At 41.1% G+C, this 26,331-nt stretch overlaps 1 protein-coding gene across 23 annotated transcripts in view; it reads right to left on the reverse strand.

The window, feature by feature from the left end:
• TNRC6B (trinucleotide repeat containing adaptor 6B) overlaps positions 1 to 26,331 on the reverse strand; it is a 243,814-nt gene that overhangs the window by 78,225 nt on the left and 139,258 nt on the right. For 9 of the 23 annotated variants that reach the window (XM_025459170.2, XM_025459104.3, XM_035696542.2 and 6 more), the window contains exons 1-2: positions 22,043 to 23,138; positions 21,671 to 21,711 (exon numbers count right to left, since the gene is read on the reverse strand). The exons of 9 other annotated variants lie outside the window; for them this stretch is intronic. In XM_025459170.2, the coding sequence (XP_025314955.1) occupies positions 21,671 to 21,711; positions 22,043 to 22,180 (179 nt within the window). In that variant the 5' untranslated portion in view covers positions 22,181 to 23,138. Of the gene's footprint in view, positions 1 to 21,670; positions 21,771 to 22,042; positions 23,139 to 26,331 lie in introns of those variants that run through there. 5 more of the 23 variants (XM_025459112.3, XM_049115261.1, XM_025459093.3 and 2 more) reach the window with 5 other exon arrangements.

The raw sequence follows: 26,331 nt of genomic DNA on the forward strand, positions 1-26,331 counted from the left end.
CCATTTTATTAAGTTTGTGCCTGTTACTCTAATTCTGGAAATCCTCTGAGAAACGGTGCTATTTGTGACACTTATCTTGGTATTGAAAAAATTAGCAGAGAAGGAAATCAACTCTGAATTCAGGATTCCACAGGTGACAGTTGTACCCTACTTCTCAATGCTCTTAATTTGTGCTCTATTTTCAGAATAGTAAAAAGGGAAAGTCATGTTCTTGGGTGCCAGTAGTTGTCATTTAAATTTAGCAAGCTGAAAGATAATAACTGAATTACCTTGAGGAAAATGTATATTTCTGAAAGATAAGTATGTTTAATGTTAATAAGTAACTACAGAGTAAAGCTAACTCATGAACTTACATGACCCAATTTTTCAACTAAAATTACACAACAGTGCAAAAATGATTCAAAATTTAATATATGACTTATATACAGCATTTTGATAACAACTAAGTCAACACTGGCCTGTGTTTAACTCTTCAGGATCAAATATAGGATGCCTAATTCCATTCAAGATGATATGCAAGTATCTGTATACAGTTTTGTATCGAATTTCTACTTAAGTAACCTGAGGGAAATTTTTAGAGAATGATCTATCTACCATTGCCATCTTCAATAGATAATCTCAGTAACAGCTATGTGTAAATATCATGTTTTTCTGAGAGAATACTTAAATTTCTCTTATGGTATCAAGAACTTTCTTCCCCTTGTAGTTAAATTAAAGACTACACTTTATATAATTTGAGTTTAGAGTTTCTGAACTAATGCATGCAGTATTTCTTATTCTTCTGTGTTTTAAGACTTTCAGTTTCCAATAACTTCTTCCAAGTTCTTTTGATTCTACCTCCCACAATTCCCTAACAAATATGGTAAATTGGGATCCCTGGGTGGCGCAGCGGTTTAGCGCCTGCCTTTGGCCCAGGGCGCGATCCTGGAGACCCAGGATCGAATCCCACGTCGGGCTCCCGGTGCATGGAGCCTGCTTCTCCCTCTGCCTGTGTCTCTGCCTCTCTCTCTCTGTGTGTGACCATCATAAATAAATAAATAAATAATAAAAAAAAAAATAAATAAATAAATAAAACAAATATGGTAAATTACAACAAGCAAAACCTACCAAGGTTGTCTAGTTAAAACAAACAAACAAACAAACACAGATTTAGAAGTCTGGTAATTTTTTTTTTTAAGATTTTATTTATTTATTCATGAGAGACAGAGAGAGAGAGAGAGAGAGAGAGGGGCAGGCAGAAGGAGAAGCAGGCTCCATTCAAGGAGCCTGATGTGGGACTCGATCCCAGGTCTCCAGGATCACATCCTGGACTGAAGGTGGCGCTAAACCGCTGAGCCACTGGGGCTGCCCGGAAGTCTGGTACTTTTAAGATCAATTCTATGTGTCTTGGGTTTCAGACACTAATGGGGGAAACTTGGGCAAATTATTTGGCCTTTAAGTCAGTTTTCTTATCTATAAAATGGGGGTATGCTACCTATCTGGAAGAGCTAATTAGAGAACATGGATGGAAAGCACCTAACAATACCTGCCTATGGGCTGCTGTTACTGTTGCTTCTACACTGGTGCCCTCTTCTTTCTCCTGCACATCAAGCAGCTATGGTACATAAAGCACCAGAGAAGGGCTATGGGTAATACAAAGAGGTATGAGACACAAATCATTTCTGAGAAGATGCTCAGGAGCCAACATGACTCTCTCTAAAAAATTAGATCTGTATCTCAGACGTTAAATGAAAATAAAGTCCAGATAGAGAAAAGATTTAAATGTAAAGGAAGTAGGAAGGTAGGAAGGAAGGAAGGAAGGAAGGAAGGAAGGAAGGAAGGAAGGAAGGAAGGAAGGAAATAACTAAAGCACTTGAAGAAACTGTGGCTAATTTTTCTTTTCATAATTAGACTGAACAAAGACTTTCTTTTTTTTAATTTTATTTTTAAGTAATCTGCATACCCAATGCGGGGCTCAAAGTCACAACTTAAGAATCACACGCTCGGGGATCCCTGGGTGGCGCAGCGGTTTGGCGCCTGCCTTTGGCTCAGGGCGCGATCCTGGAGACCCGGGATCGAATCCCACATCGGGCTCCCGGTGCATGGAGCCTACTTCTTCCTCTGCCTATGTCTCTGCCTCTCTCTCTCTCTCTCTCTGTGTGACTATCATAAATAAATAAAAAAATATTTAAAAAAAAAAAAAAAAAAAGAATCACATGCTCTACCAACTGAGCCAGCCAAGTGCCCCTAAAGACTAACTAGGATACATACTCAAAATCCACAAACAATTTCTATATTTATATAAAATGTAGATTTTAAGAGCAGATTGCTGTATCTGTGTAAGATACAGATATATATATATAAAAGCTTTGAAACGACTATTATGATAAATCTACCAGAAACAAATCAGTATTTGTTGAGCAAAAGAGATTAGCAACTTATATCACAAAAAACTAGGTTCCATAATATATAAAGAGCTCCTACAAATCAATTTGGAAAAGACCAACAATACAATAGAAAAGCGGCTGAAGAATAAGAACAGTTCACAGAGGAAAAGATAAGTTCTAAATATATGAAAAGATCTATAGCATTCCCTACAAGTGAATAGCATATTAAAACTACACTGAGGGATCCTTGGGTGGCTCAGTGGTTTGGCACCTGCCTTTGGCCCAGGGCGCGATCCTAGAGTCCTGGGATCGAATCCCACGTCAGGCTTCTGGAATGGAGCCTGCTTCTCCCTCTGCCTGTGTCTCTGCCTCTCTCTCTATGTCTATCATGAATAAATAAATAAAATCTTTAAAAAAAATAAAATAAAACTACACTGATACACCATTTTTCACTTACCAAACTGTTAAAGCCAAAATCTGGAAAAAATATGGTGCTGTCAGAGGGGTCAGGGAAAAAGACATTCACATATATTGCTAGTGAGAATATAAGCTGGTACAATTGTATAGAGAACCATTTGACAGTAACCTATCAAGATTAAAGTGTACATAGTTTTTGATCCAGCGATCTTACTTCTAGGAACAGATCACAGGAAAATAATTACATGAGGGAATTTATGTACATAAAGGATATGTGTTGTAACATGTTTATAATGGCAAAAGATTGGACACAGTCCACCAATTAGGAGATTGGTTAAATAAATTACAGCTTATCCACACAAGCTTATATAATTGCATACATAAAAGGAAATTTTTTATGTACTAATGAAAATAGATCTTCAAGATATACTGTTAAATTTAAAAAGCAAGATGCAAAGATTTGTACGTTATGCTACCGTATGTGTAAGAAAAAGAGGGGCTTATATGTAGTTCTTTATCTCTACTAGAGACTCCCTGGAAAGAAACATATAAAATGAATAATACTGCTCTGTCTGAGATGGAAAAGCTGGGTGGTTATAGGATAATCATATACTCTTTTTGATCAGATAAATTCAATTTAAAAAAAATGATACTACAGAAAGATGTTACCAACAGGGTAGATGGTAAAGGATATACAAGATTATTTCTTTTTTTTTTTAAGCTTTTATTTATTTATTCATGAGAGACACAGAGAGAGGCAGAGACACAGGGAGAGGGAGAAGCAGGCTCCACACAGGGACCCTGGTGCAGGACTTGATCCCAGGACTCTAGGACCACGGCCCGGGCCAAAGGCAGGCGCTAAACTGCTGAGCCACCTGGGCATCCCAAGATTATTTCTTATAACCTTTTTTCTTTTTTAAAAAAGTTTTTATTTAATTCCAGTTAGTTCAGTTTACTATTAATTTCACCTGTACAACACAGTGACTCAACACTTCCGTATATCACCAGATACTCACTGGGACAAGTGCCCTCCTTTAATCCCCAACACCTATTTTACCCACCCCTCCCTTCCCTCCCCCTTCAGGTGACCATCAGTTCATTCTCTATAGTTCAAAATCTGTTTTCTGGTTTGCCTTTTTCCTTTTTTTTTTTTTTAAGGTTTATTTATTTATTTCAGAGAGAGAGAGCAAGAGAAGGGGGGGGGGGCAGAGGCAGAGAAATCCTAAAGAAGACTCTCTGCTAAGTGCAGAGCCCTACAAAAGGCTCCATCCCAGGACCCTGAGATCATGCCCTGAGCTGAAACAAGTAGGATGGCTCAACTGACTGAGCCACCCAAACACCTCCTTTTCCTTTTTTTTTTTTTAGCATGTTATTTTTACAACTGCATAAAACCCAATAAACAAGGCACCTGGCTGGCTTGGCTGGTGGAGTATGTGTCTCTTAATCTCAGGGTTGTGAGTTTGAGCCCCACATTAGGTACAGAGATTACTTAAAAATAAAATCTTAAAAAAAATCCAATAATCTATTTTACTTGAATAAACAATATGAAATGGATCTGGGAGTCAAATACATAGTCAACGCAATGATGCTATCCTGAGTTTAGAAGATCACACTGTTAGGGGTCGCCACAGGAGCTCTGATTCTTTTGTGAGAACCCTCTTCTCCCAGACAAGCCTCATTCCTCTCCGCTTCCCTGGCTCAAGTGCTCCCACACATGGAATGCAAATCCCCTCTCTTTCTTTTGGTTCTAATCAAGGCTTTCAAATAGCCAAGGAATTTCCCCTGGGTCGGCTCCCCATTCCCTGTAAACCTCTTTCTTATTGCTGACACCTCTGCATTCTGTGTGGTGGCAGACAGGGAAGTGTACCGCCCACCACACATGGGCATGCAGGCTGCCCAGATCAAGCATAGAGTAGAACAAAATCCTCAGCAACAAGCTGCAAATGGACAACTAAGAGGTTTCAGGGACTCCCTAATTTTACCTCTACGAGGGGGCTATGAGGGCATGAACACAGAATATAAGAGGGGGTCAGGGGAAACTCCAAAGAGTAGCAGTTTTTTTCCTCCACTTCTCCTGGGGCTGAGAGTGCCTGGATTATGAGGTATGAGTCATCCCACTTCCTGGCTACACCTTAAAATGGGAAAAGAGATGGACAGGGCAGGATACCTTAACTTTAGGACACTAGTCATTGAAATCCTCCCTAAATCACCCCTTATATGGACTCCACATATGCCAAACAACCTAGAGTGAGGACAGTTTTGGGCAGAATGTCCAGTGGGAACCTTAGAGAAAGGGGCAGCGGGAAAGTAGACAGGAGTCAATAAACAGGGTAAGAAGTTAGCCAAAATCTTCACTTAAGTGTACTATCTGCAAGAGAAAACTAGCAACTAAAACAAGTTTGTATTTATCGATTTTCTGAGCACGCAAATGGAATAGGAACATGCCTCCTGAAACATTGTCTGGACACTGGAGACTTGACGTGGAATAGAGGTAAAAACTACTGTCAAATAGTTCACACACCTAAGAGAAGGAAACTACATGCTATAGTGTGTCACAGGAAGACCTAGAAATCTTCTGGAACACAGGACAGAAGTGTCAACAGACCTGGGAGTGGTGGTGCATGAGGCAAGAAGGGCAGGAAAAGGGACACCTTAGAGGGATTCCACCATCATCGGGAAACCTAAAGCTTCCCAGAAACAGCCAGACCTTTGTGCTAAAAGCATATTAGGTGGGGCTTTTGAGTTAAAATTTACAGTTCGCTTTCCCCTACATGCCTGCCTTAGCTTTACCTTTTTCATTCATTTTATTTGACATGCTCTGGGCCTTTACCAAATTAGACCAACGAGTCCAGTCTTGAAAAGCTAACAACTGCTCTCCAAACACACCAATTTCCCTTTTCCTAAAACAAAGCCTTTAAAAGGGAAGAGAAAGTGAAGAAAGAGAGCGTGTTCACAATGCCTGCCAATCCTTTTGGCCAACTTGAGGTTTCCGCAATTAAGCTTTGCACTGTTGTATGTGCATCTTTTGTTTAAAAAAAAAAAAAAAAGATGAAAGGAAAAGGGACATGAAACAGTGAACACCACAACCAAGCCTTAAAGGTGCTAACCAAAAGGTAAAAAATATTTCCAGGAAGATAAAATGATTTAAGCAAACACTTGAACAAGAAGTTGTATGCACACATACTCACAAAACTATTCACTGCCTCCAGCAGGGTAGATTCGAAGCGTCTCTTCCTCCCTCTTCTAAGTCACTCTAAAGCTGACAGAATGACAAAGGCTCCCCAGTAGGTGGGAGGGGATGAAGGGGAGGGGGTGCAAACCTCCACCCCTCCCTCGAAGGTAGAGAAATCACAGCTGAACACATACCCACTGGCATACTCTAAATCTTAGCTCCTGCTCATACTCAGGATTTTGGCTTTGGTTCCAGGATCCCTGTGGTCTGTCAATGGCTATCAAGATTTTGGGCATCCTTCAACAAGGATTGCCTACTATACATTCCATCACCCACAAGTAACCAGTAGAGAGAGGCAGAGATCAGGAGGTCACAGCATTCAGGCTCAGGCATGCTGGATGCCCTATGGTGGCAGCTTCTCAATGATGTCCGTTGTAAGCTGTATCACAATTTGTTGCTAAACAAGTACCTAAGTTAACAGTTGATTTTTTAAAAACAAAGGGTCTCTCTCTGTAATATAGCCCCCCCTGTATTCACATTGTGTCCCCCCTAGCATATGCCTGGTTCTGGGCACTCAGCATACAGGAGAAAAAGACAGAAATGGAGCTTATACTCCAGTGAGGGAAACAACAGTACACCAGCAGATGGACAAGTAAGAGGATTTTAGCAATTATCAACACCGTGAAGAAAATTAAGTAGACAGAGTAATGGGACAGGGCAGAGAATGGGTTCTTTTGGAAAACGAGAAGGCAGGCTTCTGAAGAAGGGACATCTGGGGCCTGAATGGTGAAAAAAAGCCATGGAGGGTGTGGAGTGTGGGGGGAGCGAGCCAGGGACAGGGAAGAACCAGCTCAAAAGGCAAGGTGAGAAGGTCTATGTGGCTACTCCTGACACCAATGTACTCAGCCCCAGTCTGCAGGGTGAAGGGCGGGTAGAAGAGGGTCTCCTGGGGGCAGGGGAGTGCCCCAAAGCACCTCCAGCCTTCTGTCCACATTCCCAGGCCTGGTCCTCTACTTAGGTTAACCCCCCAGCCCCCAGAAATGCTGTTCTTGCTCCTTCACGGGCCCTCCCCTCGCCCTTCCCATTAGATTCAATGGAAGGACTCCTGAAGGCCCAGAGCACTTAGTCATCTTTCTGAGCAAATACTGACTTTTCTACTAAGCGCCAGGCATTATCCTCACCCTGGGGATATGGAGGGGATCTAGACACAGGCTCTACTTTCAATGGCTTCTGCCTAGTCTTCCAGGGAGAGGAAGTGGTAAACACATACTTTCTACACAGTGGGGTAATTGTAACAAAGTTCATTTGACTTTTAATCAGATTTTTGCCTCTGACAGCAACTTTAACTCTTCTGTGGGTATAGATGATGTCACCTGCCCAGATCAGCCTGAAAACTCAAGAGCTAGGCAAACCTGTTTCCCGGAAGTCTTAGGAGGTTGAGTGTTGCTCTTTAAAAGTGTCCCAGTTTGGACAATGAACTTGCCCTACCCATCAGGATCAAGCCTCCACTCCTGAGCCTGGTTCCTAAAGCCTGCTGTTCACGTGGCTTGAACTTACATCCCTGTCTCCTCTACAACACCCCCTTGTACAAACCCTCACTTCTAGTTACCACAACCCACTGCCACCTCTGACACAGCATGCCTTCCCTCCGGCCCCCCTGTGCCAGCCATGCTTGATCCAGGAATGGCATTCAAAGAATGCTTGTTAAAACAAAGAAATAAAGTGGATGTCCATCCACCTGCACCTGTAGCTAACTTGTCTCTGGCCTGCAAAGACTTTGCTGGCAGCACCTCCCCTCCTGCTCTGCATTCTACTCTTCACTATCACTTAGTAATCAATAAGGTACTATGTAATAGGATTTTTAAAAAGATTTATTTATTTGAGAGAGAGAAAAACAGGGAGAATGCACGAGTGAGGGGAGAGAATCTTCAAGCAGATTCCCCGATAAGCATGGAGCCCGACGCAGGGCTTCATCTCAGGACTCAGATTGTGATCTGAGCCAAAATCAAGAGCTGGACACTTAACTCACTGAGCCACCCTGAGCCACCCAGGAACCCAGCTGTGGTCTGCTTTCTTATAGCAACAATGATTTGGATGTGTTAAGTTCCAGAGGACTGGCTTAGAAAAAAACGATGTAGTCACACTGTGCATTCTTTCCTGACACTGCCTTGTGCACAGTAGGTTCACAGCCCTCACTGGCACTGACATATGAGGCAGGGTGTCTAGGGCTCTGGGGAGGCCACTCACCTGGCTCTGGGTCATACCTCTGAGAGGGAACTGGGCTAGGTGATGTCAAGTTCCCTTCGGCCCTAACATTTTATGGTGAATTTAGAGCACTGGCAAAATCTAATTTCAATAAAAGAATAATTTGGAAAGTACTATGTGGCACAAGTATCAAGAAAAAGGCGCTACTTTTTATTGTTAACTACAAAAAGGTAGATGCCAATAATGCAGTTACAGAAGACAAGAAGCAGTCAAGAAAATGCTTCCACAGTCCAAAGGAATTTTCACAGTATATGCTAATGGGCTCCCAGAACGGACGTGTGTGGGGTATACCTCGCTAAGGGAAGATTCACCCGTGCAAATGTGAGCTTGGGACGACCTGGCAGAAAGGCAGGCAAAGGCACTGTAGTGAATTAGGAGAAAGTTTTAGAATGTTCATGTTGTGGTAAAATCTCCAATTTGAGACTAATGGCAACTCAAAGAAAGAAAGTGGGATAATTTCATGTTTGTCTTTTAAGGAAGGGGTGGCCATACAGAAACCGCAATAGGAATTAGGCTTCAAAGGGGTTTTCACATCCTCTTCTTCCAAATATTACAGAACGGAGCAATCTAACATATCATAACTTCCAGCTTAATAAGTGAATCTTGAGGTGCCTCAGTGGTTCAGTTGGTTGAGCGTCCAACTCTTGATTTCAGCTCAGGTCATGATCTCAAGACTCTCTCCCCCTCTTCCTCTGCCCTTCCCTCTCCACCCCACTCTCTCTCAAATAAATAAAATCTTAAAAAAAAAAAAGACCCCCTCTTTCCCTCTCCCCCCACTGCTCACACATGCTTTCTCTCCCAAAAAAAAAAAAAAAAGGTAAATCTTTTCTCATAGTTTGGTTCCTTGTTAGTATTTTTACTGAAGTAATCTAACTCACAGCAAGACTCATAGAAACCTAACTCTCTTTCTTTCTTTCTTTTTTTTTAAAGATTTATTTATTTATTTATGATAGAGAGAGAGAGAAAGAGAGAGGGGCAGAGAGAGAGGCAGAGACACAAGGAGAGGGAGAAGCAGGCTCCATGCCGGGAGCCTGATGTGGGACTCGATCCTGGGACTCCAGGATCGCACCCTGGGCCAAAGGCAGGCGCCAAACCGCTGAGCCACCCAGGGATCCCCCTAACTCACTTTCTTAAACATTTTTACCTTATAATAAAAATTGATTCACCATTAAGTTACCAACAAGTGGTCTCTTTCTACACTCAACAAATATCTATCTTACAATATCCCTGTTCATTCAGCAACTATTCACTGAGCATACGCAATGTGCTAGGCACTGAGGACACACAGTAAAAAAAGAAAAGAAAAAAACCCAACATGGACTTAGTCCTGCCCTCAGGAAGCCAGGCGTAGTTGGGGAAAGAGACCTTCATTAGAGAAACTCAGAAACATCCATAAGGCTGTGGTAGGTGCTGGAAGGGGCACGTAGCACTGTGTGTGCATGTACTGGGGGTGCAGACCTGTTAGGGAGGGAGAGCACCCCTGTGGAAGTTCTAATTCAACCGAGACTAAAGGAAGGAGGTGCTAAGGACACAGGGGGTAGGAGGAGGAAATGGTCTAAGCAGAGGGAACAGCATTGGCAAAGGCTCTGAAGCAGGAAAAAACCTGGCTGTTGAGGAACTGAAATGAGACCAGTGTGACAGAGGAAGTGGAGTGTGAGAGGGGATGGAGTAGCAGATGAGCCTGCCCAGCCATGGCCCTGCAGGCCCTGTGAACAAGTTTCTTTTTCCGCAGAGCATTGGAATCTATTGCTGGGTTTAAGTGGAAATATGAGATTTCTATTTCAAAAAGGTCAAATGGAAGCAGAGAATGGAACGTGCACGAGCAAAGCTTGGGTGCAGTCCACGCACATACTGCTGGGTCTTTTAACTTTACTAGCACAGTCCAGGTCTACGCAGAAGAAAGACCACACTCACCATTTTAACAGAGAGGTTTTATTTTTTTATTTTATTTTATTTTTTTAACAGAGAGGTTTTAATATAAAGAATGGTTAACTAGGTATAAAATTATTGACTAGTCACTTCAAAATCAAAAAGAAAGAGACACAGAGAGCAGCTGCCATAGGTTGGGGAACAAAGGGAAAAAGTTCTGCCAGGGACCTCTTAGTAGGGGGGCTTTGGTGGGGTGCCTGTGCCCCGGGAGGTGCAAGATAGCCAGCCCTGCAGTATCAGAAAAACTGGGAAATGAATTCAGCTGCCACCACAGGAAAGGAGCTGTTGCTGCTGGAGCAAAGCAGTATTGCTCAAGTAACCCTCTTGGGAAGAGGAAACAGACAGGAAGAAGCCAGTTCTTCCTTCCTCCTCTGGCCCCACAGTGGCCCTCACACACCCCTACTGACGATGCCTAACAGAGCCAGAAGTGGGTGGGAGAAAGCCAAGAGCAGAGAAGGGTGAGCTTGGAGCTGAGAAACACACACTTAATAACTGATAGACCACCCAAAAAAAAGTGCCTAACATAACTCTGCACCAGCCACTGGTCTTTTCCAACACAGCTGGATGACTCACCAAAGGTATTAAATCTCGGATACCAGCAATCCTTAAGACACACTGGTATTCTAGGTGCTGCTAAGAAAAACTGGCACCAACTAGACGCACTCAGTGCTAAGTGTCCATGAATTCTAAGATGCATCCATATTTCAAAGGTGTTAGAGAGTGAAGAAAAGTATGTGTATCTCAGAATTGACAAAACAGCTAATATTCTTTACCAATATGCCAAATTTAATCAAAACAAGTCATTTCTGTAGAAAATTATTACTGAAGACACCAGATGAAAGGGAAATACTGAAAACCAAGAGCTCTAAGAGGGACTTGCTTTACTCCATTTTTTAAATTTGTTTTAACTTTTTATTTCGAGAACTATAGATTCACACACAGAGATCCTGTATACTACTCACTCAGTTTCTTCCAGTGGCAAATCTTACATGATTACGGTACTGTATCACAAAGAGGAAACTGGCACTGATGTAATCCACCTATCTTACTCAGATTTTACCATTTTATATGTACTCATTTGTGTGTGTGCATCTTTAGTTCTGTCATTTGCCGTATGTGGATTCGTACAACCACCAAACCACAGTCAAGGTACAGAACAGTTCCACTATGAGAATCCTCATGCTACCCTATCACAGCCACAAACCATCTCTCCCCTACCAATCCTTCACTGTGTTATTTTTAACGTAAAGAGCTTATATATTACTCTATCATTATCTGTCATATGAATTGAATTTTCTTCCACATTTAAAGAGCAATTAAAGAATGTGGTATCTCAGTTGGCTTTGGGTTAGCTATTCCTATATAGTAATGCACTGCAAAGTGCGTAAAAAAGACCTCTCCAGATAAGGAAATCTCATTTTCAAGGAAGAAATGGCACCATAACTCCACCATATACTAGTCATATGATCCCTGCACTCCCAGGCTCTCTCATCTTCTCCTCTTGAATCACTGCAACACTGAATGTTAGCTGCTATTATTATCCCTGTGATTGGTATTAGCCTGATTATGTCTCCCATGATCCAACTTTGCCACCCTCTGATAGGTTTTTCACAGATCAGCCAGAGTGATTTTTATGAAAATGAAATCCAAACATGCCTTTGCTTGCTTAAAATCACTCCATGACTTTCCAGACCCAGCCTCATTTCCGGAGCCTACCATTCGAAGCTCTTCAAGCAAGCACCTGCTTGCTCTCTAGCCTCTCCAGGTCCAGTGCAGGAAGCTACTCTTCATCTCCTTCCCCTGGACTACTGCTCATACCTTTCAGACTCAGGGTGCTGCCTCCTCAGCAAAACCTCCTTGATGCTCGTCACTGTAGGCTTTGTGTCCCTTGACCATGCCGGCACTCTCTCTCTCTTTTTTAAGATTTTATTTATTTGGCCTCTTTTTTATTGTGAAAAATTATACGTGACATAGAATTCACCATTTTAACTATTTTTAGGTTCAATGGCATTAAATACTTTCTTCAATTTTATTTATTTATTTTTCTTTCTTCAATTTTAACACAGGTTTATTATTCTAGATACAGCAGGCTTGAAGTATATAACAGTTTTCCATAGAGCAGAAGGAAAATATCGGAAAGTACAAATGAGAGAAGATATAATCTCATTTAATAGGAAGGGTTAAGCTATAATTAACAACAGTTAAGACCCAAGCTGTCTAATATGGTGGCCACTAGCTACATGTGGCAATTTACATTGACTAAAATGAAATAAAATGTAAAAATTAATTTCTCAGACACATTTCAAATGTTCAAGAGCCACATGTGGCTACTGGGCACCACACAGGACAGTGTAGGTACAGAGTATTTCTATCACTGCAGAAAGTTCTACTGGATAGCACTGCTAATGACTATTTTTAAAAGAAATGAGAAATACCCAGCGGGTGAAAGGCAAGGCACACAGGCAGGAGCAAAGCTACAGCCACAAGGGAAGCTGATACATGCTGGAAGCATGTAGAAACCCAGTACACACAGAGACCACAACCTTGGCCTATGTCCATACCCAAAGGCCATAAAAACCCCAAGCTAATCTGTACCCAGAGGTATGCTTTTAAAAAAATCATCAATGCTGGCAATTAGGATACTAATGAAAGTGCCAACAGTAGTATGTGCAGAGACTAAGAATGGGACAGTGACATTGGGGAAGGCATTAAGAAGCCAAAAAAGCCTCTTCAGCAAGGACCATGCTCAATGCTCAGAGCCTTAGAGAACAGACTTCAGTTAGGGGGACAAGGTGATCTGGGTGTTCCAGGCAGGGTCCAAGGTCACAGAGCTAGTAGGTGGGAGAACCAAGATTCAAACACAGGTCTATCTGTTTCCCCAGTGATCTTGACCACTCCACTAGACTGAGGAAACTGCAGAAGCATGACAATCTGAGGCAGTGGGCCGCTGGAGCCTTAAGTACAAAGAGGGAAATGACAGGAGATAAGGCTGAGATAAGCAGGGCTAGTACAAAGGGCTTTGTCTCTTAGGCTAAATTTGGACTTTATCTTGGTGAGGGACTGTTGAAGCAATCTGGTAAACGAAGTAATTAAACAACCACATTTCCATTTCAGAAAGCTAGCTTTCCATGTGGAGGAAGGCTACCTGGCAGGAGAAGAGACAGACAGAAGGACAGGTGAGTCAGGAGGCAGCATACAGTACGGGAAAGACCCGAGGCTCTCGAATCAGAGCCCTGCAAGCTCCACCCAGCACACAACCCTGGACACAGGTCCCCCTCTCTGTTTCCTTCATGTGAAAGGGGGTCTCTCTTTACACATTTTGTTGGTGGGGAGGGACTGGTCTCTCTTGAGGACAGCTGCCAGAGCGCTCCTGACAACAACTCCTGCTGTCCTCTCCGGGAAGGAGGGCTACAAGGACAAGGCAGGCTCAGAGTTGCCAGGGCCTCCGGCTGCCCTGTGGGGAGAGCCTGTTGGGCTGAAGCAAAGCACAACATAGATACAGTAAAGGGTGGAGCCCTGGGCTTCCCAGTAACACAGCCAGTAAGTTCCTCTATTGGTTAAAGGTTTGTACTAGGCTGAGGTTGCCAGCAACTCAAGAGACCCACAAAAAGTTTGTGGTAAGGATTCCATAGCACACATGAAAGCACCAACCAGACCATCTTATGCACGTCAGGTACTTGATGCAGGTGGTGTTATTAGGACTACTAAAATAGTTCAGGCAAGAGAAAAGCACCTGATCTAAGGCAGGCACGATGAGAATAAAGAGGAAAGAGGAAATCTCAGAAAGATATTCAGGGAGCAATAATCAAAAAGGCTTAGTGACTGACCAAACAAAAAAGAGAAGAGAAAAAGAAATGTCTAAGACAGTCATTTTCAAAGGAGGTAGTTTTCCCCACCAGGGGACATCTGTGAAATGTGTGGAACCATATTTGATTGTCAAACTGAAGGGACAGGGAGCTACTGGCATGTGGTGGGTGGGGGCCAAGAATGCTGCTCAACATCAAACAACGCATGAGACTGGCCCCTACAGCAAAGTATTATCTGGCCTCGAGAGTGTCAGTTCTGAGGTTTAGGGATCGTGGTCTAGGATGGTTTCCAGGTTCCTAGACTAGGGTGACTGATCAAGACTGGGCTCTCAATCAAGAGAGAGCACAGAGGAGGAAGAGCAGAAGTCTGGGGCAGAGGGAAGTAAAAAGGAGAGCCCGAGTTCAGGCTGAGATGTGGTAAAACCTGTGTGCCCATGGGGCACCCAGACTGACCTGTTGAGTAAGAGCTTGGAAACATATCACAGGAGAGGTTAAGATGTAACAGGAGTCAGGAGCCGTAAAGTGCCAAGATGGAAGCCTGAGTCCCAGGAGTAATGAGCTTATCCAGGGAACATGAAGAGAGGATGGCAAAGGACAAAGCCAAGGATGATATAAATCTTAGCAAATCACAGCACATAAAATTATTATATCTTCCTTATAATTAATTGAGTTAAGGCCTAAGAAAGATGCCTATGAAAGGACATTTGTTATCAACAGTATGTTAACAGTTCCCAATCCTCCTCTTTATTTACAACTCGAACACTGCCTCTACTGCAGCAAAGAGGGAGTGTCTGACTCATTTACCCTTTTTAACCACTGCCCACTTTAACCCCTAAACCAGCCATTGCCAGACAAATATGCTAGAGAAAATAATTTTGACCAAAGTGCTAGCAGTTCTCAATATATTTGGAAGAGGAAATGGACCCACAAACTCCCTTACCAATTTTAAGTAACGACTGTACAAGCACACACACCTTCAAAGCTACCTCATAAAGATCAAACTGTGAGTTCCACAGACAACAGGCTTGCTGGGGTGGGGGACAGGGAACGGTGCTAAGTGTTAGGTAGGGAGAACAATTATCAGCGCCTATGTCCCCACAGTATGTCACAGAGGACAGGGCATCTCCATGTCTGCTGTCTCATCTCACTTGACTGTTTGATCTGCATAGGGAAATTGTCACACAGATATTGCCATCTCCGTTATAGTTGAAGCAACCATTTCAAAGATTTTCTGTGATCTGCCCATGTTCATATAACCACTTGAATGGCAGGAAAAGATGACATGCCCTGTGAAACCTGAGGGGCAGCCAGGAAGGCAGGAGGAATATCTGGTCCCTGCTTTTTATATGAAAATTAGGGCCAGTCCTAGAACAAGAATGACGATCAGGTGCTTTAGATATATTAGTCTTTCAATCCTTAATGCCTGTGGGACTATGATGATTCCCATTTTAAAGTGAGAGACTTCAAGTAAATTACAAAGATCTACACATAGTAAGTGGCAGAGCTGAGCCTTAAACCTACGTCTGTCTGATGCCCAAGCCCAAGTTCTTTTTTTTTTTTTAAGTGTTACTTATTTGTTTATTCATGAGAGACACCTGGAGAGAGGCAGAGACACAGCAGAGGGAGAAGCAGGGTCCCTGTGGGGAGCCCAATGCGGGACTTGATCCCAGGACCCCGGATCGCGACCTGAGCCAAAGGCAGATGCTCAACCACTGAGCCACCCAGGTGCCACCCAAGCCCAAGTTCCTAATTTATTTCTTTTCTTTTGCTTAATACTAAATTTTCCCTACTGTTCTGGTAAGATTAGGGTTTGGGCTTTTTTCTCTCGCCAGATGACTATATGCCCAAACAGGCTAGAAGAAAGGAAAGTTGGATTCATTTATTTTCTTCTTACTCTCTATTAAGTATATGATTTGAATAGAAAGGGGTCAATGCAAGCTATCTTTATAGCTTCCATGCTGGAGAACTTAGGGGGAAAGTGGACGTTCTAAAGGAAGGCTTCGATCAGCTTTGACTAGAATAAACTGGGGCTCTCTTAGCTCCTCACATTTTGAAGTCTTATCAACAGGAGATTAGGGACAGTAAAATTTAATGGCTGACGCGCTGAAAGAGAACCTAATGTGGGAAAGAAACATTTTTCCATCTGGCTCAATTACTTAGATGCCAGGAAAAAAGAAAACAAAAAGGAGACGGGCATATTGTTGCTTTGCTAAACGTGTGAATATGCTCTCACATGCCTCCAAAACCCCCTTCCACCAGCTCTTGGGACAAAATGTCACGTCGGCAGCAGCACAAGCTTTCCTAATGCCAAAGTCATGGGACAAACAAAAATCACTGGGCCTGCTTTCCCTTCTCTCTGTTTCAAGCATCTCTCATCTACAAAGAATTCAAAACACATGTAAAAATAAGTATTCAGCACTTGAGTTACTTTTTGGATGAAGACTTGACATTTCTGTTATTTTTCCGTTCTTAAAAACAATAAAACTTCTGGGGGTAGTTTTTAAAAAGTTTTTATTGTTAACTATTTAGTGCATACAGCATATAGAAGGATACCCATGTACCCACCACTCAGTTAAAGAAAAGAACATTCCCAGTACCCAGAGATCCCTATATACCTCTATGATTCCACACCTTCCTACCCTATGAGTTAACCACCCTCAACTAAATGCCTGTCATCCCCTTGCTTTACCACACGACGCTTTGTAGCCTGAACAACATATTTTTTTTGTTTTATATACTTTTATAAATGGATTTGGACTGCTTTATTCTTCTATGACTTGCCTTTCTCACTTAATACTATGTTCCTGAAATTAATTTGTTTTATTACTGTTCATTCATGTAAAGGCTGTACAGAGTTTCATTGTTAATGAACCACAACGTATTTATTCATTCTCTTTTTGATGGACATTTATGTCTCCAATTTGTACTATTACACACGTTGCTGCTGTAAACATCCAGGTACTTGCCTCCTATACAAGCATATACACAAGAGTTCTTCAGTGATGCAGATAACTCAAACTGCTGGGTCACCCAATGTCCATATTTTCCAACTTCACTGCATACTGTTACATTGTTTTCCAAAGTGATTACTATAATTTACACTCCCCCTAGAAGAGTGAGATATTGTTGCCCCAATATCCTTACCAATTCTTGGTACAGTAGTTTCCAATCTTTTAGTTTTTGCTAATTTGAGGAGTACAAAATGGTATCTCATTGTGGTTTAACTTGCATTTCCTTGATTACTAATTACATTGGATTCCCCCCTACATTTATTGGCCATTTAGGTTTTTTCTACCGTGAAATTCATTTTTTTATTTTTCTGCTAGGTCTTTTTCTTATCAATTTGTAATAGTTCTTTATGAATTCTGGATACAAAATCTTTCTTGATAATATGTGCTGAAAATAATTTCCCTTAGATAATTTCATTACAGTGTTATTTAATGTTATAGGTTCCTAATTACAAAAAACATAAATGCAACAACTTTTTTCATTCTTGATTTGTGTTTTTGTACCATGTGTAAACATCCCCATCCCAAGATCACAAATATCCTCCTATATTTTTCTATAAGTATTAAATCTTTTCATATTCATATGCACCATCTGGTATTCATCTGGTATTTATTTTTGTATATAGTGTGTCTGATTTGATCCTTACACACAGGGGGAAAATGATCATATGAAAATGGAGGCAGAGGGCAGCCCACGTGGCTCAGGGGTTTAGTGCCACCTTCAGCCCAGGGTGTGATCCTGGAGACCGGGGATTGAGTCCCGTGTCAGGCTCCCTGCATGAAGCCTGCTTCTCCCTCTGCCTCTGCCTCTGTCTCTGCCTCTCTCTCTCTCTCTCTCTCTGTGTCTCTCATGAATAAATAAATAAAATCTAAAAAAAAAAAAAAAAGAAAGAAAGAAAAAAGAAAAAGGAAAATGGAGACAGAAACTACAGTGTTATGGCGACAAGCCAAGAAACCTCAAGTATTGCCAGCAAACACCAGAAGCTAGGAAGAGACAAGGAAAGACTCCACCCTAGTGCCTTCTAGAGAGAGCCCGACCCTGCCAATACCTTCATTTTGGACTTCCAGCCTCCAGAACTTTGAGAGTGTAAATTTCTGTTGTTACAAGTCACCCAGTTTGTGATACTTTGTTATGGCAGCCCCCAGAGACTAATATAATCATATAGAGCATCCCAACACCTCTTGAAGAGCTCATCCTCTCTGCTAATCTGCAGCGTCAAACATCATCTTTCCCCACTGACTGGTAAGACCAGTTCTATCACAGATTCTATGTACATGCAGTGGTCTGAATCTAGGCTTTTTACTCTTGATGTACTGCAAGGATCTCTATCCCTACAGTTATACCACACTGCCTTAATTCTACAGCTTTGTGTTAATTCATGGGTAGGGTAAGTCCTCTTGGTATTTCTGTTTTTCTCTCTTTCATATACATTTTTAAAATCAGCTTATTAAGTTTCAGAAAAAAATTACTATGATTTTTATTGGAATTCCTTTGAATTTAAATGCCTATCTGAAGAGAAATGACACCTTTAAATTACTGAGCCTTTTTACCATGGTCATGACAGAACTCTATGCTTATTTAGATCTTATTTTGATGTCTCCTAACATTTTCTTCCACGGAGGCCTTGTTAGATTTAGACCCAAAGTTATTTTCTATTGCTACTCTAACGATACTTCAAAAAACTGTATTCTTAAATCGGGACTCATTTAAATAAAAAAGATGAAACACTGATCTTTAGAAACAGCTCCTAAACATATACTTATGCCCAGTAACCTCTTAACTGGGCATCACATGCAGAAATCAGACATTTTAATAATCATATTAATATCTGAACTGAAATAATACTATTTCAGTGCTCATTATATGTTGGATACTGCCCTAAATTATGTAATCCTTAAACCTCTGAGGTAAATTCTATTAGCCTCATTCTACAGGAAACTGGCTTAAAGCAGTAAGGACCCAATGAGGTAGCTCTGGGAATAATAATCAGTATTTGGTTCCATTGCATAATTTCTTAAATACCATTGTATTGTCCCCATATTGTGGTAGATGAGAATAAAATCCACCTTATGGGGATCCCTGGGTGGCGCAGCGGTTTGGTGCCCGCCTTTGGCCCAGGGCGCGATCCGGGAGACCCGGGATCGAGTCCCACGTCGGGCTCCCGTTGCATGGAGCCTGCTTCTCCCTCTGCCTATGTCTCTGCCTCTCTCTCTCTCTCTCTCTCTCTCTCTGTGACTATCATAAATAAATAAAAAAAAATTAAAAATAAAATAAAATAAAATCCACCTTAGCCTTAGAATCCAAGAAGAATTATCTCCTAATAATCAAAATCCCCTTAGGCCATCCAAATTCACTTGATGGCTTCTCCAAATCAAAATAGCACTGACACTGCATTCAGGGTTTCAAAACTGTTCTGATTAATTTAGAAGAAAATACTCTATAGATGATAACATTCAACACTTTCAATAATTACATTTAAAAAAGAACTAAGGGACACCTGGGTGGCTCAGCAGTTGAGCATCTGCCTTCAGCCCCAGGGAGTGATCCTGGAGTCCCAGGATCCAGTTTCACATCAGGCTCCCTGCATGGAGCCTGCTTCTCCTGGTGCCTGTGTCTCTGCCTCTCTCTCTCTGTGTCTCTCATGAATAAATAAATAAAACCTTTTAAATAAATAAATAACTAAATAATATAGTAAAACGAGAATGTCACAAAAGCTAGTATTATTTCTGTTTGTTATGATGGCAATTTTCAGATTATTCAATTACTTAAAAGAAATTCTCAATGTTTTAATGTTAATATTCAAATTACTGACTCACGTTTAAGATTCAGTAATGGACCTCACTCTGACCCTAAAGTTTCCAGGTTGGGACGCCTGGGTGGCTCAGCAGTTGAGCACCTGCCTTTCACTCAGGATGTGATCCTGGAGTCCCAGGATGGAGTCCCACCACATCAGGCTCCCTGCATGGAGCCTGCTTCTCTCTGCCTATGTCTCTGCCTCTCTTTCTCTATCTTTCTCATGAATAAATAAATAAAATCTTAAAAAAAAAAAAAAAGCTTCCAGGTTGATGGTTATTACTGCTTCTGTGGACAAGTCAACATCTGACTTAACTTGTGATTTGGGTGATTATAGTACTGTTTTATGTATAAATTCTTTCTTAATGTATTAGTCACAGAATCAGCATATCAGAGTGCCAATAATCTTTGACCTCCAGTCAATACCAAAGAATTCTTAGTTTTAATGCGTAAAAACATGATTTCACCTTATGTTAACAAATAATCCGTGAATAACATCTACTTAATTACATCTGTTTGTGTTCTACAATCTACAAACATGTATTAAACTTCTTCCAAGCACTTGGGGTACATCATTGAACAAAACAAAACACACTGACAATTTTCCCTATGAGAACAAGACAACCAACTGAAACAAAACAAAACAGGGTTCAATACCCTCCAGGTGTGGTTGGGAGTGCTTGGGAACAGCTGATCAGCCTATTAGATCGCATGTGTGCAATACACCTGAAATTAACACCATCATCAAAATTAATGTATGCTAGGCAAAGTGCCCTTTGCTACATATGCCTGCATGCGGTTTTCAAAATGGAAAATTAAACAGTGTTGTTTGGTAAGATAAAAACGCATCCATATTTTCAATATAACCACCACTAGAGTCTTATTATCAATAATTTCATTGGATGAGGGAAAGTGAAGATTAAAAAGCAATGGCATTTTCCCTATGCCCATTTCAGTGAACTGTTGGTATCCCTACAAAACCCCAGTAATTGGCAAATTATTAAAAATAAAAAAAGCAGCAGCATTAGCAGAGGGAGAACAACAGCAGGTTGGTGTAAGTATAGCAGAGCTTTGAGATAGCCGCAGGCAGCTCTGCAGTTGCTCTGCAGCCAATTACTCTCACAAAAGAGCATCAATGAGGCCAGGTAGCCACCAGGTCAGTTACACGTTATCATTCAGAGATACCTCATGCTTACAAATAGTGGTGCAAGCATTTGAGACCCAAGTTCCACAAACTGCTTTGTAACACATATATTTACTCCAGCTAATCACTTGGAAGGTTTTTCTGAATATGGTAGAATGGAGGAAGCAAAAGGGCAGGTCAACAGCGGGGAGGATATACACTGCCTGTGTTCCACGTCCCTAGGAACCAAAGTGGCAGTAGGGGATTCTGCAATGACTGGCCCTGGACACTAACCACAGCATCCTCCACCAGGAGGACAAGAACTGGACTTGTGCTCCCATATCATCCTAATGTTTATTCTGTGAATTAACAGTAGACTCTCAAGTTTCATACGACTAACCACAATTTGCATTAAAAGATCCTCCCCCATACCTCCTCCTCTTATAATTAAATCACCAATAACCCACAGACAGCACAGTACCAGTGGTTTATGAAATACAAAACACAAAAGACTAAAATATTCATATCCTCTAAAAACTTAAAGAGATGTGGCAACAGGTAAAGACAGTTAAGTATTTTGCTCAAAATTTTTGCATTATAATGTTTCCTCTCTTTTTCTTTCCTTCCCTTTTGTTTAGGCTAAGAGTGAGAAGTAGAGGGCTAAAGAAGGCAGTGCTATATGGGTGAAAAGAGGGCAAAAAGGAAAACTGAGGAAGGAAAGGAGGGAGTTCCATCCTAACGGGCAACAAAGACAAGATAGGGGCCAAGTCAGGGCTAGCCAGCCTCTTACCTCTCAACTAACAGCCCTTCTGGATTCTGGATCACTGCACCCTGCAGAAAGATAGGGGCCAGCATTTTCAGCATTTTCTGGAGGTACTTCTGAGCTGCACCTGCCATGTGGCAGGAAATGAAAACAAAACATAAAATCTCAGAAGCAGAAGGCCTTACCACATGAGAATGTTCTGATGGCTGAACCTAAGGCTATATAAAGAAAGAAGACACCGGATCTCAAAATTTCATCTCAAATACTGAACTTATTTTAACTGTAAAGATTTTCCACAGTGGCACTGATCAAAGTAATCATTAAAGAGTTTATTGGGCTATCGTCCCAATTTTGTCTATTTACTGCACACTTACATATTTTTGCATTCTTATGACATACCTGGAAGAGATTAAAGTAGAAGCAAAGAGTATTCTCATGAAGCTGACTTCTGTTATGGAATGGAAAATGGTGGGACATGGATTGATGGAAAGAGGAAGGTGGGTCATACAGCCAGAAGCAATCCTGATGGGAGTCCATTAAGGCGGGTGAGGCAGACCCTGGGCAGAGGGGGAAAACCTGGCATGTTGTGACATGTGAAGTCTTTGTGATGCACTAGAGTGCCCTGACACCTGGCTGGGAAGCACCAATAGCTCAGGACTAAAAATGTGCTTTGTTTTGTGCTATTGGTGAAGTTTGCTGAACAATCTTGTCACACCGATAATTAGTTCTCTCTACTACACTTACTAAGATAGGCTGATATCAGCGGCCAGCATTTTTAAAAACCTGATAGTAAGCAAATGCCAACCTGCAAAACTGAAGGCCATTCAAAACAGATTGTGTCCTCATCAGAGTCTAAAGCAATGAACAAATGGGCCTTGAAGTCCTCTCATTAAATTCAAAAGTACTTTAAGTCAAAATGGTAGTGAAAATCTGGGCGAGAAAGGCTAGCAAGAAAAGACATCAGGAGTGTGGAGGAAAGACAGGATGGAAAGAAGTAATGTTGACAGACTGTAACTTTTGATGTACGAAGCAGTACCAACTCCTGGATGAATGATCAGAAGGGCAGACTGCACTTAACTCACCCTCTCCCCACCCCCCGCCCAGTCTACTCTCATTTCTAATCTAGCAGGCATTCTATGTATGGACTCCATCAATACATGTGCAAGAACTTGAGATCCAGATGGGCCAGAGATATAGAGGAAACATTTTGGTCTTCACAAAGCTATGAGGGTGATTATCCAACAGTGTGGCCACCTATGCCTAAATTGAGAAAGAGGTTGTTCACAACCTTGAAGCAATACATGTATCAGATTAATCTTTAAAAAAATGACTGTCTCCTTTTGGAAAATAGACTCCCTCCGCTTCACAGTTTTCAAGCATATCTCTCATCCTACATGAATCTATACATACTCAAAGGTAGCAATGGTTCATTTTCATTCCTTCACTGAGTGCAGGAAAAGCACAATCTGTAAGTAGAATGTCCTAAAAAGAAGACATTTGATTCTTTCAAATGTGAAAGGTAACAAGTGGAAATACTCTTGTTAAAACTCATTAAAAAAAAAAAACTCATAATAGAAAGTTGGTCATTTGTAAAATAGGTCTCCCAGAGGCAAAAAAAAAAAAAAAAAAAAAAAAAAAAAAAGTCATTTGGAGGTTTTAAAAGCCTACTTTGGTTTTTAAAGCAGCATCTGTAGCAGGGTATATAGGAACATAAACATCAAATTAAGTGACTTTAGCTTAACTAAAACAAGTACGAATTCTGTGACTTTCAAAATCAATCAGGCAAACTTTTCAAAACACCACATACGATGTTTCCTAGGCTTATACTATTTGAGACAAAAGTAACTGGACATTTCTTAGTGATTTGCATTAAATGAGTTCTTCAAACTTGGACAAAACTCATCTAACTATTCCAAAATTATTTGAACAGGAACAAATTTCCATATAAAAACAATGTTAACAGACCAACACTTGAGCAGAGAGAAATCTGGAATTAAGCCAAAATTTTATATTTCACATTGCTTAAGGTCCAGCTGTATGCAGGAAGGAACTGCAGACAAGTGTTCCCCACACTCTATTTGGGTTTTTACATCATTCTAACAAATCCACTAAAAGCAAAACTTCATGGCAGAAAGGTCACCAAAGGTTTTTAGAAGTTTCCAAAACTAAGTATGCAAGAATATGTTTAAAGGCAATTTTAAGCCTGCAGTATTTATAAAAATAAAAAACCAATAACCTAAATATTCAGAATAGCTAACGTTCACTGAGTGCTTGCTATGTGCCACACAGAAGTTGTGGGTACCCTGCATGTTTTGTGTTCTGTCGTTCTCAAAATGAGAATACTCTTAGATGGGGACTAGTAACCTCTCCAATCTGCAGATAAGAGACTGTGGTACAAGAAAAGAAAAAGAAAAGGAAAAAGAAAAAAAGAAAAAGAAAGAAAAAGAAAAAGAGAAAGAAAAAGAGAAAGAAAGAGAAAGAGAAAGAGAAAGAGAAAGAGAAAGAGAAAAGAAAAGAAAAGAAAAAGAAAAAGAAAGGGAGGGGAGGGGAGGGGAAGGGGAAGGGGAAGAGGAAGAGGAAGAGGAAGAGGAAGAGGAAGAGGAGAGAGAAAGAGAAGAGAAGAGAAGAGAAGAGAAGAGAAGAGAAGAGAAGAGAAGAGAAGAGAAGAGAAAAACAAACAAACTGCGGTACAATAAAGTTGAGTAAGATTGCTCAGTTGCCAGAGGGACACAAATTTAGAGCAGAAGCCCCCACTGCAACACTGCACTGACTCTCAGGACTGGGAGCTTAAAAAAACAACAATACCTGCAAATAACACAACATCATGCAGTTATAATGTGGGGGTGGGGAGTGGGGGGCAAGGACTGTGCCTTCTGATGGATGACCACTGTAGTTTTGAGGAATGCCCGGCACATCATACTCAATATAATCTGCAATATATATTATATACACACCCATATATACATAAGTAGAATGCCTAGAAGAATAAGCATTAGTTTTTAACAGGAAGTAGAACTGAGGGGGAGTGGGGAGGGATTTTAAAATGAGAAATGGGGGAATTATAATTTTATATATTCCTCATGATTTCTTTCTTTCTTTCTTTCTTTCTTTCTTTCTTTCTTTCTTTCTTTCTTTCTTTCTTTCTTTTTTAAGATTTTATCCATTTATTCATGAGAGACACAGAAAGAGAGAGAGAGAGGCAGAGACACAGACAGAGGGAGAAGCAGGCTCCATGCAGGGAGCCTGACGTAGGACTCGATCTCGATCCCGGGACTCCAGGATCATGCCCTGGGCCGAAGGCAGTGCTAAACCGCTGAGCCACCGGGGCTGCCCCACTCCTCATGATTTCAATGTTTGGGCAAGAATATTACTTTCTAAATTATTTTTAAATTCTGAAATGATTTCAAACTTAAAGAAAAGTTGCAAATATGATACAAAGAAAGAACTCTATCTCCCAGAACCACTGAGAGTAAGTTATCAGTCTCATGCTTCATCCTCCCAAATACTTTATTTTTTAAATTCTAAGTAACTACAATACAACTATCAAAAACAGAAAATTAGCACTGATACATTACTGCCATTTAATCTTCAGGCCCCACTCAAGTTTTGCCACCTGCCCCAGCAGTAGTCTTCACAGCAAAAGGATCAGTTAAGAAACACATGGCATTTAGTTGACCTTCCCTTCAGTGTCTTTCAGTTTGAAATGGTTCCTCAGTTTTGCTTGGACTTGGCACTTGTGAAGGTGATCACAGGCCATTTAATTTGTAGAATGTCCCTCAAATTGGGTATGTCTGATGTATCTCATAATTAGATTCAGGTCATGTACCTTGGCACGAGTATCACGGAAGTGATGCTGAATTCTCACTGTGTCCTAACATGTGATACAATTTCAATTTGTCCCATTCTAGTGAGATTGGTTCAGATCACTTGGTTAGGGTGGTGCCTGTCAGACTTCTCCACTGTATTCTTTCTCCTCTTTGTATTCAGTAGGTGTTTTGTGGGAAGGTACTTTGAAAATTTAAATAACTTATTCATTGAACTCTGAATTTATTTATAAGTCCATACATAGGTTTCATTGCAAAGTAGGTGAAATTGTATGAAAACCCTTATTCTTCTTATTCAACAGGTTTTAGTCAATGACTTTGACATCTTAAATGTTGATAATCAAATTATCCCAGATTTGGCCCAGTAGGAGCCCCTTCAAACTGGCTTCTAGATCCTTCTGAAGTGTCTCCATCATTCTATAAAAATGTCTCCTTTGCAGGGATCCCTGGGTAGCTCAGTGGTTTAGTGCCTGCCTTAGGCTCAGGGCGTGATCCTGGAGACCCGGGATGGAGTCCCACATCGGGCTCCCTGCATGGAGCCTGCTGCTCCCTCTCTCTCTCTCTCATGAATAAATAAATAAAATCTTTAAAAAAATAAAAATAAAAATGTCTCCTTTTCTAGCATAAAATATTCCAAATTCAATGTAAACTTTCCTGCTCTAATCCTATTATCAGCCATTCTTCCAATAAGCTAAGGCCCCTTTTACTAGAAAATGGTATTTTGAGGCAAAGTCTGGGCATGTGATTTGCTCATTGCTATTGGGGTATTGCTGCTCCCAGGTACTCTATTCCTCTTTATGGAAAGACCTAAGAAATGTATGTATGCATGTACTACATATAAATACATACATATAGGGGCACCTA

The sequence above is a fragment of the Canis lupus genome, chromosome 10 (genome assembly GCF_003254725.2).
Source record: "Canis lupus dingo isolate Sandy chromosome 10, ASM325472v2, whole genome shotgun sequence".
Lineage (NCBI taxonomy): Eukaryota > Metazoa > Chordata > Mammalia > Carnivora > Canidae > Canis > Canis lupus.